General features: G+C 35.4%; 1 protein-coding gene across 1 annotated transcript in view; it reads right to left on the bottom strand.

Annotated features, from left to right (window-relative positions):
• Positions 1 to 14,004, bottom strand: part of SNX4 (sorting nexin 4) — a 64,353-nt gene that overhangs the window by 13,308 nt on the left and 37,041 nt on the right. Inside the window, exon 8 of the mRNA XM_019650889.1 lies at positions 9,627 to 9,718. Coding sequence (XP_019506434.1) covers positions 9,627 to 9,718 — 92 coding nt within the window. The remainder of the gene's footprint in view (positions 1 to 9,626; positions 9,719 to 14,004) is intronic.

Genomic DNA, 14,004 nt, shown 5'->3' with positions numbered 1-14,004 from the left:
GTCCAGAAGCCGGCGACTGATCTGCCTCGCCCGGGAAGAGCGCAATGATGGTGCCAACTTGGGCCAGTGAAGCAACGTCTTCCACAACTAGACTGTAACAAAAAAGGATAGCAACTTGTCTGTTCCGCTTCCCCCAATTTCCCAATTAAAAAAAAAAATCTTAAAAAAAAAAAACCTACCAAAGGAAAAGTCAAGCAAATAAAAATTACAGAAACTTTTAGAAGCCTTAGTTTATTCTAATTCTCAACAGAAACCTCTGCTTTGATTTGGACAAGTTCTTCACTGTCATGCCATTCTCATTCCTGGACCTGAGTCTTTCCTTGCACAGAAATGTAATGGCTATCCACATTAGTTTTCCAAATCCTATAAGCACATGTCTCAACACCTCTAGGAAACACTCCTAGACTACTTTATTCCTTATTCATCACTCTACTTCTGACCTTTTATCAACAATTTAGAATTTAAATTTTATCGAAGTAATGTCTTAACTATAGTTTTATTTCTCTGATCACATTATAAATTCTGTAATGACATGAGCTATGTCATTTACTATTTCTGTATGATATAATGGTCATCCTTTTTTCAAATTAATTCTGATTCCTTAGCATAGAAATAAAAGAAATATATACTTTATGTCTCCAGGCCTGCTTTATGTAGCAAGTAAGCAAAGTTTACTTAAGTTCTAAAAATAAATAAATAAACTTAAGGTTCACTGAAAAGTGATGTGCTTATAGGATTTATAAAAGTAGGTAAATTACACATTCCGGATTTATAAATTTACATTGTGGAGTGTGGAATTTCTTCTATGTGACTGAAAAAAGTTGTAAGAATCATTGTTTTGAGCAGGAAAAACTGCCTTTAGTTCATCAATCTATGATTCTGGAAGAGTTAACGTTAAGGAAACAAAGAGCCACAAGGATGGTGGTTTGAAAATAGAAAACAGTCGCCAGCCGAGTGGCGCGTTGGTTAAGAGCTGGCTTGGGACACCAGAGGGCCCCGGTTCGAATCCCACATATGAGGGCCAGTGACACTGCCCTCTGCAGCTAAGATGAGCTGGGCTGCAGTGAGTCGCCGGCAACTGCGTAGGCTGCAGCCCCTGCTGCAGTGGGTTACCATGGGCAACCGTGCGTGGCCAGCAGCCGCTGTTAGTGACAGTCCAGAAACCGGCGACTGATATGCTTTGCCCAGGAAGAGCACAATGACGGTGCCAACATGGGCCAGGGAAGCAACGTCCTCCACAACTAGACTGAAGAACAAAAGGACAGCAACTTGTCTGTTTCCCATCCCCCAATTCCCCAATAAAAAATCTTAGAAAATAGAAAACAGTGTAGGGACAAATGGCAAGCACATCCTTGGGTAGAAAAGTTTACGTGGTAAAGAAGTTTTGCTATCAGTACTGAGATTAATTTTATTTAACACTTTAAATAAAGGGATAATCCTAAATTCCTACAAATACTGAAAATGTTAAGTCAACAGAATGCAGGGAAACTTAACAAACTGGTTGAAAATTGGCCAATTAGCTTGAATATGGCCCAAAGAAAAATAATACTTAGATAAAATAAATATTTTCTTTTTATTTTTGAGTTGTAGTTCTTTATATTGTGTTGTTGGAAAAGTCATGATGTATTTTTTTCTGTTTTTCATTGCAAAAATGCGTTTTGACTTTTCCGACAGCCCAATATATTGTGGTTAGAAATGTTTACTCCAAGTCAGTTTAACAATTTTGAAATGTACAGTTCAGTGGCATTAAGTACATTCACACTGTTGTGCAACCATTAACACCATCTATCTCCAGAACTTTTTCATCTTCCCCAAAAGAAACTATACCTGTTGAATAGTAACTTCCACATTCCTTTCTCCCCCAACAGGAACTTTTGATAGGCAAAATTTTGATGAAGAACAATTCACCATTAAAAAATCTTTTTCTTTTCAGGTCCTCTTTAGGAAATCGTTGCTTACCCAAAGGTTGCAACAATGTTTTTCTGTTTNGCCAGTGGGGCTGGCCGGCAGCGGGCGTGAGCTTTCGTGAGCTGCCGTCCAATGGCCGGTGAGCAATTGTCGTACCCGGAAAGAGTGCAATGATAATACCAACAGGGGCCAGTGAAGCGACATCCTCCACAACTAGGCTGAAGAACAAAAGGACAGCAACTTGTCTGTTCCCCTCCCCCAATTCCCCAATTAAATCTTAAAAAAAAAAGTTTATTTCTTCAAAGTATATCACTTCTAGCAGCTGGTACAGAAGGAGCTTCTACCATAGTAATTAGAGGTCTGGAAAATATTTTGGTCCATAGAGCATGATAAAAAAGAGGAAAGAGTTTTCATAATCCAAAAAGGTGAGCAACCCCACAAGAAAATAGGCAACAGATCAGACATTCAGCCGTTATTACTGGACCAAAAATGTTTCTGGTATAAACTACTCATGGAAACAAACTGTTCTACCCAACTAAAACATGGAGTGACTTGTATCTAGGTCATCAGGGCAGTGAGAAAGAAGACAAAGCAAAGAAAAACTATATACTATAGATCAAAAATTATCATTTCTAGAGAAAAGGAAAGATAAAAATGGCAGAGAAATAAAATATGAATTATTAAAACCTGAAACCAGATTAATTCAATGGTCATTAATAATCAAGAATACTGGTGCCAAGAAAAAGAGGCTGTACTCAATGATTTAGTCTAGACTAAATTTCATGTTTGTTGACAAGTCTTTCTTTTTGAAAATTGATCATCTGACAATTGACAAGGAAGAACTGACACCTACGAGATTCTACAACAGAAGAAATTTGATAGACTCATCCTGACATCCTCCCCAGCTCTGAATCATTTGAATCTATGGTAAGAATATCTTCTCTATCCTCACTAAAGTGGTAAGTGATTAAATATTTTAAAAGACAAGTTTTTTTTTTCAATTATAGTTGACTTTCAATATTATTTTATATTAGTTTCAGGTGTACAGCATAGTGGTTAGACATTTATATAAATCATGAAGTCATTCCCCAATTAGTCTAGTACCCACCTGGCACTATACATAGTTATTACAATATTATTGACTATATTCCCTATGCTGTACTTTACATTCCTGTGACTATTTTGTAACTTCCAATTTGTACTTTTTAATCCCTTCATCTTTTCCACCCAGTCCCCAACTCCCCTCTCATCTTGCAACCATCACTTTCTCTGTATCTATGAGTCAGTTCTCCCTCAATCTGTTTTATTCATTTACTTTGTTCTTTATAGATTCCACATATAAGTAGAAATCATTGCATATTTGTCTTTCTCTGTCTGACTTATTTCACTTAGCATAACATCCTCTAGGTCCATCCATGCTGTCACAAATGGTTAATATTTCTTTTTTTTTTTAGGCCGAGTAATATTCCATTGTATATATGTATCACTTCTTTATAAAATTGTCTATTGATGGACATTTAGGTTGCTTCCATATCTTGGCTATTGTAAATAGCGCTGCAGTAAACATAGGGGTGAATATCTTTTTGAATTAGTGTCTTGGATTTCTTCGGATAAATACCCAGAAGTGGAATTGCTATGTCATAAGGTAGTTGTTTCTAACTTTCTGAGTAACGTCCATACTGTTTTCCATAATGGCTGCACCAATTTGTAATCCCACCAACAGTGCACAAGGGTTCCCTTTTCTCCACATCCTCGCCAACACTTGTTTGTTGATATTTTTTATGATAGCCATTTTGATAAGTGTGAGGTAATATCTCACTGTGGTTTTAATTTGCACTTCTCTGATAATTAGTAACATTGAGCATCTTTTCATGTCTATTGGCCATCTGTATGTCCTCTTTGGTGAAAAGTCTATTCAGGTCCTTTGCCCACTTTTTAATTAAATTTTTTGTTTGTTTTTTTGATGTTGAGTTGCATGAGTTCTTTATAAATTTTGGACATTAACTACTTATTGGATAGATCATTGGTGAATATGTTCTCCTATTTAGGTTTTCTTTTCATTTTGTTGATCATTTCCTTTGCTGTGCAAAAACCTTTTAGTTTGATGTAGTCTTGTTTATTTTTTCTTGTTTCCCTTGTTCGAAGAGATATGGAGACATATCAGAAAAAATATTACTAAGAGCAATGTCAGGGAGTTTACTTCCTAAGTTTTCTTCTAGTTTTAGGATTTCAGGTCTTACACGTAAGTCTTTAATCCATTTTGAGTTTATTCTTGTATGTGGTATAAGAAGGTGGTTCAGTTTCACTTTTTTGCATGTATCTGTCCAGTTTTCCCAACATCATTTCTTGAATAGACTGTTTTTACCCCACTGTATATTCTTGCCTCCTTTGTCATTAAATGACCATATAGGTGTGGGTTTATTTCTGGGATCTCTATTCTCTTCCATTGATCTATGTGTCTGTTTTTATGCTGGTACCATGCTGTTAAAAAGACAAAGTTTTATGGTATTCTAGTAGATGATCTTAGTTTGAAAATCTGGACATACATAGCTTTCCCTTATTTTACATTATCTCCTAAGGAGTCAATGATTATAAGATTTAAGACTCTTGATACTTACTGCCAAAATGGTTTCCAAAGGAGCTGTATGTAATACCTTATATTGCCACCATCACTAAATATTGGGGGGGGAGGGGTGGGGTGCCAAAAAATATGTATACAAGTAGACACTTTGGTCAACGTTGCTCAAGCAGTAGTTCGCCATAATCAGAAGTGTCTGGACACTGATGGTAACCACTTTGAGCACCTCTTGTAATTGCAGAAGTCAAACGTGACTTGTATTCATATTTTGTTATCAGTATATATTGAGTATTACAANATTTTAAGAAAGGAAAAAACTGTATTAAAATTGTAATACTCAATATATACCGGTAACAAAAGATGAATACAAGTCACGTTTGACTTCTGAAATTACAAGAGGTGCTCAAAGTGGTTACCATCAGTGTCGACACTTCTGATTACGGCGAACTACTGCTTGAGCAATGCTGACCAAAGTGTCCACTTGTATCGCTGCACATGCCATTTCAATTTCTTCACACAGTACCATGTGTCTCAAACTTATCATGAACATGTGCAATTGTTAGGCGCGTTGGAGGTTCTGTTGCATACTCACACCTCCACTGTTATACTTCTACAACATTCTCGAATTTGAAATACCACTTCAAAATGGTCTTGCACTCCTTAAATGCTGTGCTTCCACCATTTTCTTTGACTGTCCAGACCTGTAGCATGGTGACGCTAGCATTCATTTGATTAATGCCATCTTTCAAGTGAACATCATACTACACATTGCTACCAAAATTCAATTCAACTTTGAAAAGTAATACATAGATAACATCGCCTAAAATGGGTATACATTTTTTTGGCACCCCCGGCACCCCTGGTATATAGGACTTCCTCATTATTTTTTTTTAAAGAAAGGCTTGAAAACAAAAAGTTTGAAAACTACTATTACAGGATATGATTTTTAAAAATAATCTATTTTCCAGAGTCAAAATTTTCAAAAATTATAGTTCTTAGGCAAAAAGTTAATTGGAGATAATTGTTTATTTTAAAAGTTTATATGATGCTTACCTGAAAACTCGCCCATAATTCCCATGTACTTTATATACACCATAAAGTCGATCTGCTACTCTCTGGAATAAACATTTATTTAAAAGAAATTGTTATTAGGTTAGTTATATACAGATTACTTAAAAAAAAAAAAAAGATTTCATCCTCATTAAAAAAAACAAAAAAACATGCTTAGAACAATAAACTTGGAAAATATGGAAAAGAAAAAACTTAAATCTTCCAAAGTCTTATCAGGAGGGGAAAAAAATAGTGTTGTCATCATATTTATGCAATCACTTTCATACTTCTTTCTATAAATAGGTTTTAATTCTCTAAGTTTTTTATATTAATGATAACATTTTTATCCAGCAGATTAATAATTTTACTCAGCAAGTTAGTAGTTCAAATACCGTATTTTGCCATATATAATGTGCACTTTTTTGCCCAAATTTGTGAGGGAAAAATAAGGATGCACATTATACATGGGTAGTACTAATTCCATGTCTATATAAATGTTTTTAATTCTTTTATTTATGCTTATGAGTTAAAAGTGTAACTCTAGAAATCAATAACGATATCTGTATGCAAAATAATACTCTGGAATACGTATGATAATCGGTTTTGTTGAATTTATGACAAACTTCCAACAACAAAGAGTTCTTAGCCTTCTATGATGCTTAAATATCGTAAATTTATTACCGGTAAAAAAATTTCTTGTACCTTTGATCTGTTCTTGTGTTTTGTAATTATTTGTTACATAAAATTTCTGTACCATAATTATGTTAAAAAATAAATGCTAAAATTCTTTTAAAATATAAAAAACAAGTACTTAAATGTAAACCAATAAAATTTAAATAAAAAAATTAAAATGAAAGATTTTTTCCCTGAAAGTTTAGGCCGAAAACATGATGCACATTATACACAGCAAAATATGGTAGCTGCATAAAATTCCACCTAATAGTGTATAGACTATGCAAGCATTCCTTGTTGGGTGGTTATCCCTAATTTTTTTCAGTATTATAAATAATGTAATAAGCATCTCTGAGAGTAAGGCTTTTTTCCAAATTTCAGACTGGTTTCTTATGATAAAGTCCTCAAAGTGGAGTTTACCAGGGGAAAAAATACAGATGTATTCAATTCTATTGATAGTTTTATAAATGCTTAACACACGCAACATACTTCTAATCTACTCTATCAAGATAACTCCTTCTAACCAACAAACACATTAGATTTTTAGTAACAACAGAATTATAATTTAGATCACTGAGATAAAATATGTACTGCCTAGTGATTCACAAAAATTTTTAAAAAGACAAAACACCACATATATTAAACTGCTTCACTTCTCCCCCAAAGTGTTATGGACATGAACTGGAAGACCAAAAGTTAATGCCACATAAAGCCCTTAAAAAAAAAAAAAAAAAAAAAAAGGGCTGGCCAAGTGGTTCAGTTGGTTAAGAGTTAGCTTAAGATCGATTCCCACATGGGCTAGTGATGCTGCACCTGAGCTGAGCTGCCAACAGGTGGCAGGGTGGCTCAGCTGGTGAGAGAACATGCTCCTAACAACAAGACTGCCTGTTCGATAGTGGGCTACGCCCGCCCGCAACTAAGACTGAACTCAGCACCTTGAGCTGAGCTGCCACCTGGATGGCTCAGTGGCTAGAGCGTGCGCTCTTAACAACAAGGCTGTCGGTTCGATTCCCGCATGGGATGGCAGCTACGCCCAACCCGCAACTAAGATTGAACACAGCACCTTGAGCTTAGAGGCCACGAGCTGCAGATGGGCAGCCAGATGGCAACTGGCACCCTCCACAACTAAGACTGAAGAACAACTTAGCTGGTCCCGTCCCCAATTCGCCAATTAAAAAAAAATAATAATAAAATCCTGGTATGTATACAGTTTCTAAATGTAAACCCTAAGGATAAATTACCTCCCTAATTCCTTAATCATACATGAGTAATTTGAGGAATTAGGCCATAACCATACAACAAATCTTAACCCTTTCAACACTTCAGTTTAAAGTGAATGAACCACCATTGTAAATATGTGAAGGAGGCCTAAGAATATCATAAAATGTTTTTCATCTCTCCTTGGCCTGCTCTGAAAAAACACATACCTGCTAGACTAGGGGGCAGCACACTACAGGTTTGCAGCTTGTTTTTGTAAAGTCTTTTTGGAACCCAATCATGCTCATTCATGTTAGCATTGTCTATGGCTGCTTTCATGACACAGCTGAATAGATTCCACAGGATTCATATGGCCCCCAAAACTGAAAATATTTACTATCTGGCCTTCAGAAAGTTTGCCATCCCCTGCACTAGATTCTCAGGACAAAGCTCATAGTCATTATTCTTCCTGAAACTTTCCAGAGTTGTCCCCAGACAACTTTCTATAGGATGCTATTTCTGAACAAATTTCTATAGAATGTTATTTCCCAATTATTTTTTTGAGAGTCCAATAGAGTGTCAAAGGTTGTTTATTAAAGTGGCTCTATCATCAGATAAGTTTGGGAAACACTGAGATAATAAAGTTTAATAGGTTTCTTTTTTGCAAGACTTAGATCTTTAACTCTTCGTGTATGAATCATGACTGTTCAAGAGAGAAATGGTTTGCAGGTGGGAATATCTTACAGGACTGGCACTCCAAAGAATATAAAAATGAAAAATGCCATTTTAGACCACTAACTTTTCTAGATCCTTGCACTTTTAAAGATGAAACCTCCTCTTGAAAGCTGAGTATTTTATCATCCACTTAAGATATTAAGCATGGAAGAGAGGGAGAGAGCTTGTTTGATAGCCACATAAGAACAAAAACTAGAGGCAATGAAAGTACAAAATGCAGATCCAAAATAAATGCTCAAAGAAAAAGTTTGTGAATACCAGGTAGTTAAAAGTTTATTTCTTGGGCCGGCTGAGTGGCACGTTTGTTAGGAGTTGGCTTGGGACGCCAGCTCTGAGCAGCAGGGCCCCGGTTTGGATCCCACATGAGGGCCAGTGATGCTGCGCCNCTGACATAGATACCCAGTTATTTCCAGAACCATTTCTTGAAATGGATATAAATGTGGGTATACTTCTGGACTCTATTCTGTTCCATTGAACTGTGTATCTCAATACCTCACTATCTTGATAACTATAGCTTTATAGTAAGTTTTGAAATCAGGTACTATATTCCAGGTTTGATTTTTTTCCCCATGGTTTGGCTACTCTAGGTCCTCTGAATTTCCATATAAATTTTAGAATCAGCTTGTCAATTTCTGTAAAAATAATCACTGGAATTTTGATTGAGATTGCAATCTGAGAAGAATGGTCATATTAAACACTACTGAGTCTTCCAATCCATGAATATGGTTTATCTCTCCATTTATTTAGGTGTTCAATTTTCTCAGCAATGTTTATATATGAAGTTTTCAGTGTAGAAGTCTTTCACATCTTTCATTAAATTAATCTCTAAGTATTCTGTTTTGATGCTATTATAAATTGCATTGTTTTTAAATTTTTATTTTCTAATTATTGCTAATATGTAAAAACAATTTTTTATATATTGATCTTATGTCCTGCATCCTTGTTAAATTCAGTTGTTAGTTCTATAATGTTTTTAGTTGATTCTTTGTGATTTTCTTTGTAAAAAATCCCATTAACTGCAAATAAAGACAGTTTTGCTTCTTCTTTTCTAAGATTTATGCCTCTTATTTGATATTCTGTTTACAAGTGGTGAGAACAGATAACCTTGCCTTGTTCCTCATCTTAGGAGAAAGCATCAATATTTCACTATTAAGTATAATATTAGCTGTAAATTTTAGACTGAGGAAATTCCTTTTATTCAGTTTGATAAGAATTTTTACTGTGAATGAATGTTGAAATGCTTTTTGTACATGTACTGAAATGAACATACAGATTTTCTTCTTTATTCTGAAATGTGAATTAGACTGACTGGTTTTTGAATGTTAAATTAACCTTGCATTCCTGAGATAAACTTAAGTCAGATCTGTATACACAAAACATAATATAAATGCCAGCAAACTTGAAAAATACAGAAGAACATAAGAGTCACTAACACTTCACCACTAAACTTCACCTCAGGTTATACCTTAAATGCCTAGGTACTTACACATCCATATGATGACCAGCACTCTGCAGTCCATCACCCATTTCTTTTTCTATGGCACTCCATTCACTAGGAACAAAAAGATAAAACCCAAAACATCATGAATTAGATACAGAATATTAAATGGAATCTTTTACAAGATTTTCATTTAGCTAGCTTTTAAATATGTATAGTATCTGTATTTGGATTTATTTTGTGATGCAAATATGCTGCTTTCCCCTTAAGTTTAACAGCTAAATGTAAGTGAAGGCTTGAAAATATTATAATAGTTCAAAAGTTGATACCTGCTGCTGTCAAGTGCAGAGTAGGTATCTTACAAAACAGCTGTTTATAGACAACTTTCTCAGCGAGGATGCCTATTTAAATCAATTGTGGAGCTTTCAGAAACTATGGATGCTGGGCTCTGCTCTTGATATACTTAATCAGAATCTCTGGGGTAGAGCTGAGGTATTATATTTTTAAATGCTCCACAGATGAATCTGATGAGCCCACCTGATTACATGCCACTATATAATAGCTAACCGAAAAAGATGATTGTACAGAAACAGGTGCATAAGGAAATTTCAATAATTTGCACTAAAGTCTCATGAGAAAGTGTATTAGAAACCACAAATCATTTTGTCATTTCTGTGAAATGCCTCAAATAAAAATTCCTTTTTATGGAAAATTATATATGTAGGTTGTAGCAAACTGGGGAAAAAAATCTATGTAATATATTGACTTAATGATTTCATATCCACTTTTTTATGGGTAAAGTGAAGTTGTTTTAATCCACTTGTTTATGATAAAAACAAAAAAAAGTTGTTAGAAGTTGTTTTGATATAAGAATGAAGCTGTTTCAGGGTGTCATCAGCTCATCTGATGTTGTTGATAGGCACCCCAGCAGCTCAGCTGCTGAGGGGTCCCACTGGGGCTTATCAGTAAGAATGTGTGGAGAAACAACTATAGCAAGTGGACATTTAGACCATGAATACTGGAGACTTTCAGTTTGGATGAGGCAACTCTTTGCTAACAAACAAAACAAAACAAAAAACCCCTCCGAAGTCCCTTGGGGTATTAGGTCCTGCTGTGTTAGGGTTACTCTCATGGGCAGTGGGCTCAGTAGCCCCACCAAGGAAGTCAGCCTATTTGCCAACCCCACATTCTTCATTCCCTAGCAACGTGCTCTAGCAACAGGGGACTTTTATTTTTGAGCTGGTAGTTAGAAATCAACTCTTGGTTGGTAACCACTCATACAAAAAGGTATACTTCATATTAAATTTGGTCTTTATTCCTTCAGCTCTCTTTACCTAGAACTATAGTATGATTATTCTGTCATTTGTTCAAAGTTTGATATTTCTTTATTTGGCTTATTAAGAAATATTTTTTATTGGCTATTATCCTGTATGCAACTGGCTTCTGAAATTATTCCCACCGCTAATCTGAATGGATCTTAGTAACATATGGTAAAGACTATGGGCCTTTTTTTTCCCTAAAGGAGGAAAAAATCACAAACAAAATTTTGCATATAATTTCAGAGGCTTCAGACAACCCAAAGTCCATCCTCACTTCTTTGATTAAGAACTCTGAACTACAAAACCACCAAGGTCCTTCCTGCTCTAGTATTTTACAATTCTATTAAAGGAAAAGACTCCAAGAACGCCCAAGCAGCAAGATTTTGGACAGGACTGAAAAATATTATTACAACAAAAACAAAGGTTTAGAGCTAAATTTAGTCACCCAATCTGGTGTTCATCAGGGACAGAGGCACAAGAGGGAAAGTCTCCCGCCCCACGCAGGTCTGTAGTAATAGGTTTTGTTTATACTTCTGTATAAAATTTCATTTAAACGAAGTTCCATGCTAAGAAAGGGTTTGGCAATCACTCTCCTTACTTAACCCCACAATTGAATAATGACAAGAAAAACAATTCGGAGATATTCTATATTAAATTACTGCAGGCCGGAAGGTGGAGGGAAGTGGTAAGAGAAACTAATCAGTTAACAGCTGCAGGCCCAAACCAACAGGACTGGTTACATTCCTGAATGTATGTTGAAACTTTGGATTAACTTCCAGGTGGCTATTTCCTTGATTATATAGAGAAAATAGTCGAAGCCCACCACCGCATCTTGCTTACACGACCTTTCCAGACTGTTGCCCAAACCAATCCAAAACAGCAAACAGTTCTTCCTTACAGACTTTGCACCTATCCTGGACTAGCCCCACTTCACCCTCTCCCATCCCCTTTATCTCTGGCCAATGTAAATTTTCAAAACAACTTCCATCTTTCTTCTTCAGACTTAAATGTATAAAAGAGCCCTGTCAGCTCCAGGACAGCGGCTGTGTTGTCTTCTCATCTCGGCCTGCTGCTGGGTGGCTAGTCCACATGCCCCAGGGCCTGATCCTTTTTAGTGCTAGCATATGCCTCAATAAAACCTTTCTTTCAGAAAAACTTGCCTCTGTGAAGGTTTTTGTTTAACAACAGATACTTAAAATCAGGCTCAGAGATCTAATACTGTTTCCTCAGTCAGGCAGCTGACCAGAGAGAGGGCTTAGAATCAACCGCCAATAGTGTTCTACTAATCCCAACACAACACTTCTGTTTTTTGGTATTCTTATTCAAAACAGCTTTTTACTTCCACTCACCATGTATATAACCAAAAAATAATGAAAAAAAAAAGTATAGAATCATGCAACAAAATACTTCCTGTGTCTTTGAGCTCTGAGGTACATGAGTTTTGTGTATACCTGATCATGTACACATGACTTTTTTAAAGAAATTTGCTTCTGTATTTTCCTGGAATCCCTTGAAAGAAATTATACCAATTAAATCTGCTCTTATCATCCTGTGAATTACTACTGCCCTCCCCTTTGAAGCCCCAGGGTCCTATCCCATTCCTTAGCTCAGGCTGGCATACAAGCTTTAAATGCCCAACTTGCCCTTGAGTTTCCTATCTCAGGGGATCCCTTTAAGCACAAAATTAAAATTTTCCTCCTACTAATCTCTCATGCCAATGTAATTATTAGACCAGCCAAAGAACCTAGAAGGGAAGAAAAGTTTTTTTGCCCTAAGCCTTTTTCCTAAAAATAAAGAACTACAAATCAACTAAGAAACCAGACTACCAGCCCAATAGGAAAAAAGGGTGAAAGATATATACAGACAACTTATGAAATAGGAAAAAAAAATGGCTTTTAATCATTAAGGAAAAAAGTTTGACTTCATTCATAATTAAGAGGAATGCAAATTATAACTACAGTAAGATACCATTTTGCATTATCAGTCTGGTAAAAACAAGTTTGCTAACACATTGTTTGGGTGAGGATGTGAGGAAACAGATACTAAATCTTTGCTGGTGGCAGTTTAACACCTTTATATAAGACCATTTGGCAATATCTACCAAAACTACAAATGCAATTATCCTTAGGCCCAGTAACAACACTGGTAGAATTTTATCCTACATAGTTATACATGTGTGAAATGACAAGAACAAGGATATTTATGGCAGCACTGAATACAATAGCATAAGACTGGAAATAATTATCAAGAAGAAATTGGTTAAATTATGATAATGTGTTCAATAAAGCCCAATACAGTTATTTACTGATAATAATAGATCTTGGAGAGTAGCTCTTAAGTGAAAAAAGCAAGGTAAGGCACGTAAACATAGCAATGTATAAAATATGCTCCCTTTTCGTGTAAAAAAAACCCCCCAGAAAAAATGCATTTGTTTGTAGGTTAATATATTACGTTTATAGTGCTACATTTTACTAGGATACACAAGAAACTAAGAAACTGATATTAGTTGCATTAGAGGAGAAGGCCTGGGTGGGTGGCAGACAGGAGCAAAGAGACTTTTCATTGTATAAACCTTTGTTCCTGTTGAATTTTGTGCCATATGAATATATTACCTAACCAAAAATGTAAAATGAGTCATATTTTTAAATTAATTCAATCAAGAGGACGTATAATGGAACATTAGTAAGGAGATTTTTAAAAATAAAGATTTGGATAACTTCTAAAATGTCACAGCCAAAATAATGAACACACGAAAATTCACAAAAGGTTCACAAATAACCAAAATATGCAAATATAAATTCTAATTTACACTAAAATTACTCCAAGGCTGAAAAATCCATCCTGCAAAAGTCTTCAAAAATTATAAAGTGACACACACACACAAAAAAGAAAAATCACTAATTCTATAAGACAGTGATTTTTTAAGGAAATCTTCTTGGGCATTATGCCAAGAAAGTAAAAGGTACTGCTCCCTGCTTCAGAGTAGTTTGTTTCACTTTTATCTGATCAATTCAGAGGGTGCCAAAAAAATGTATACACATTTTAAGAAAGGAAAAAACTGTATTAAAATTGTAATACTCAATATATACCGGTAACAAAAGATGAAT

Source organism: Hipposideros armiger, unplaced genomic scaffold (assembly GCF_001890085.2).
Source record: "Hipposideros armiger isolate ML-2016 unplaced genomic scaffold, ASM189008v1 scaffold_8, whole genome shotgun sequence".
In the NCBI taxonomy this organism is placed as follows: Eukaryota; Metazoa; Chordata; class Mammalia; order Chiroptera; family Hipposideridae; genus Hipposideros; species Hipposideros armiger.
Note: the sequence above shows the minus strand (reverse complement) of the source record. Positions and strands in the feature narration are given on the sequence as shown.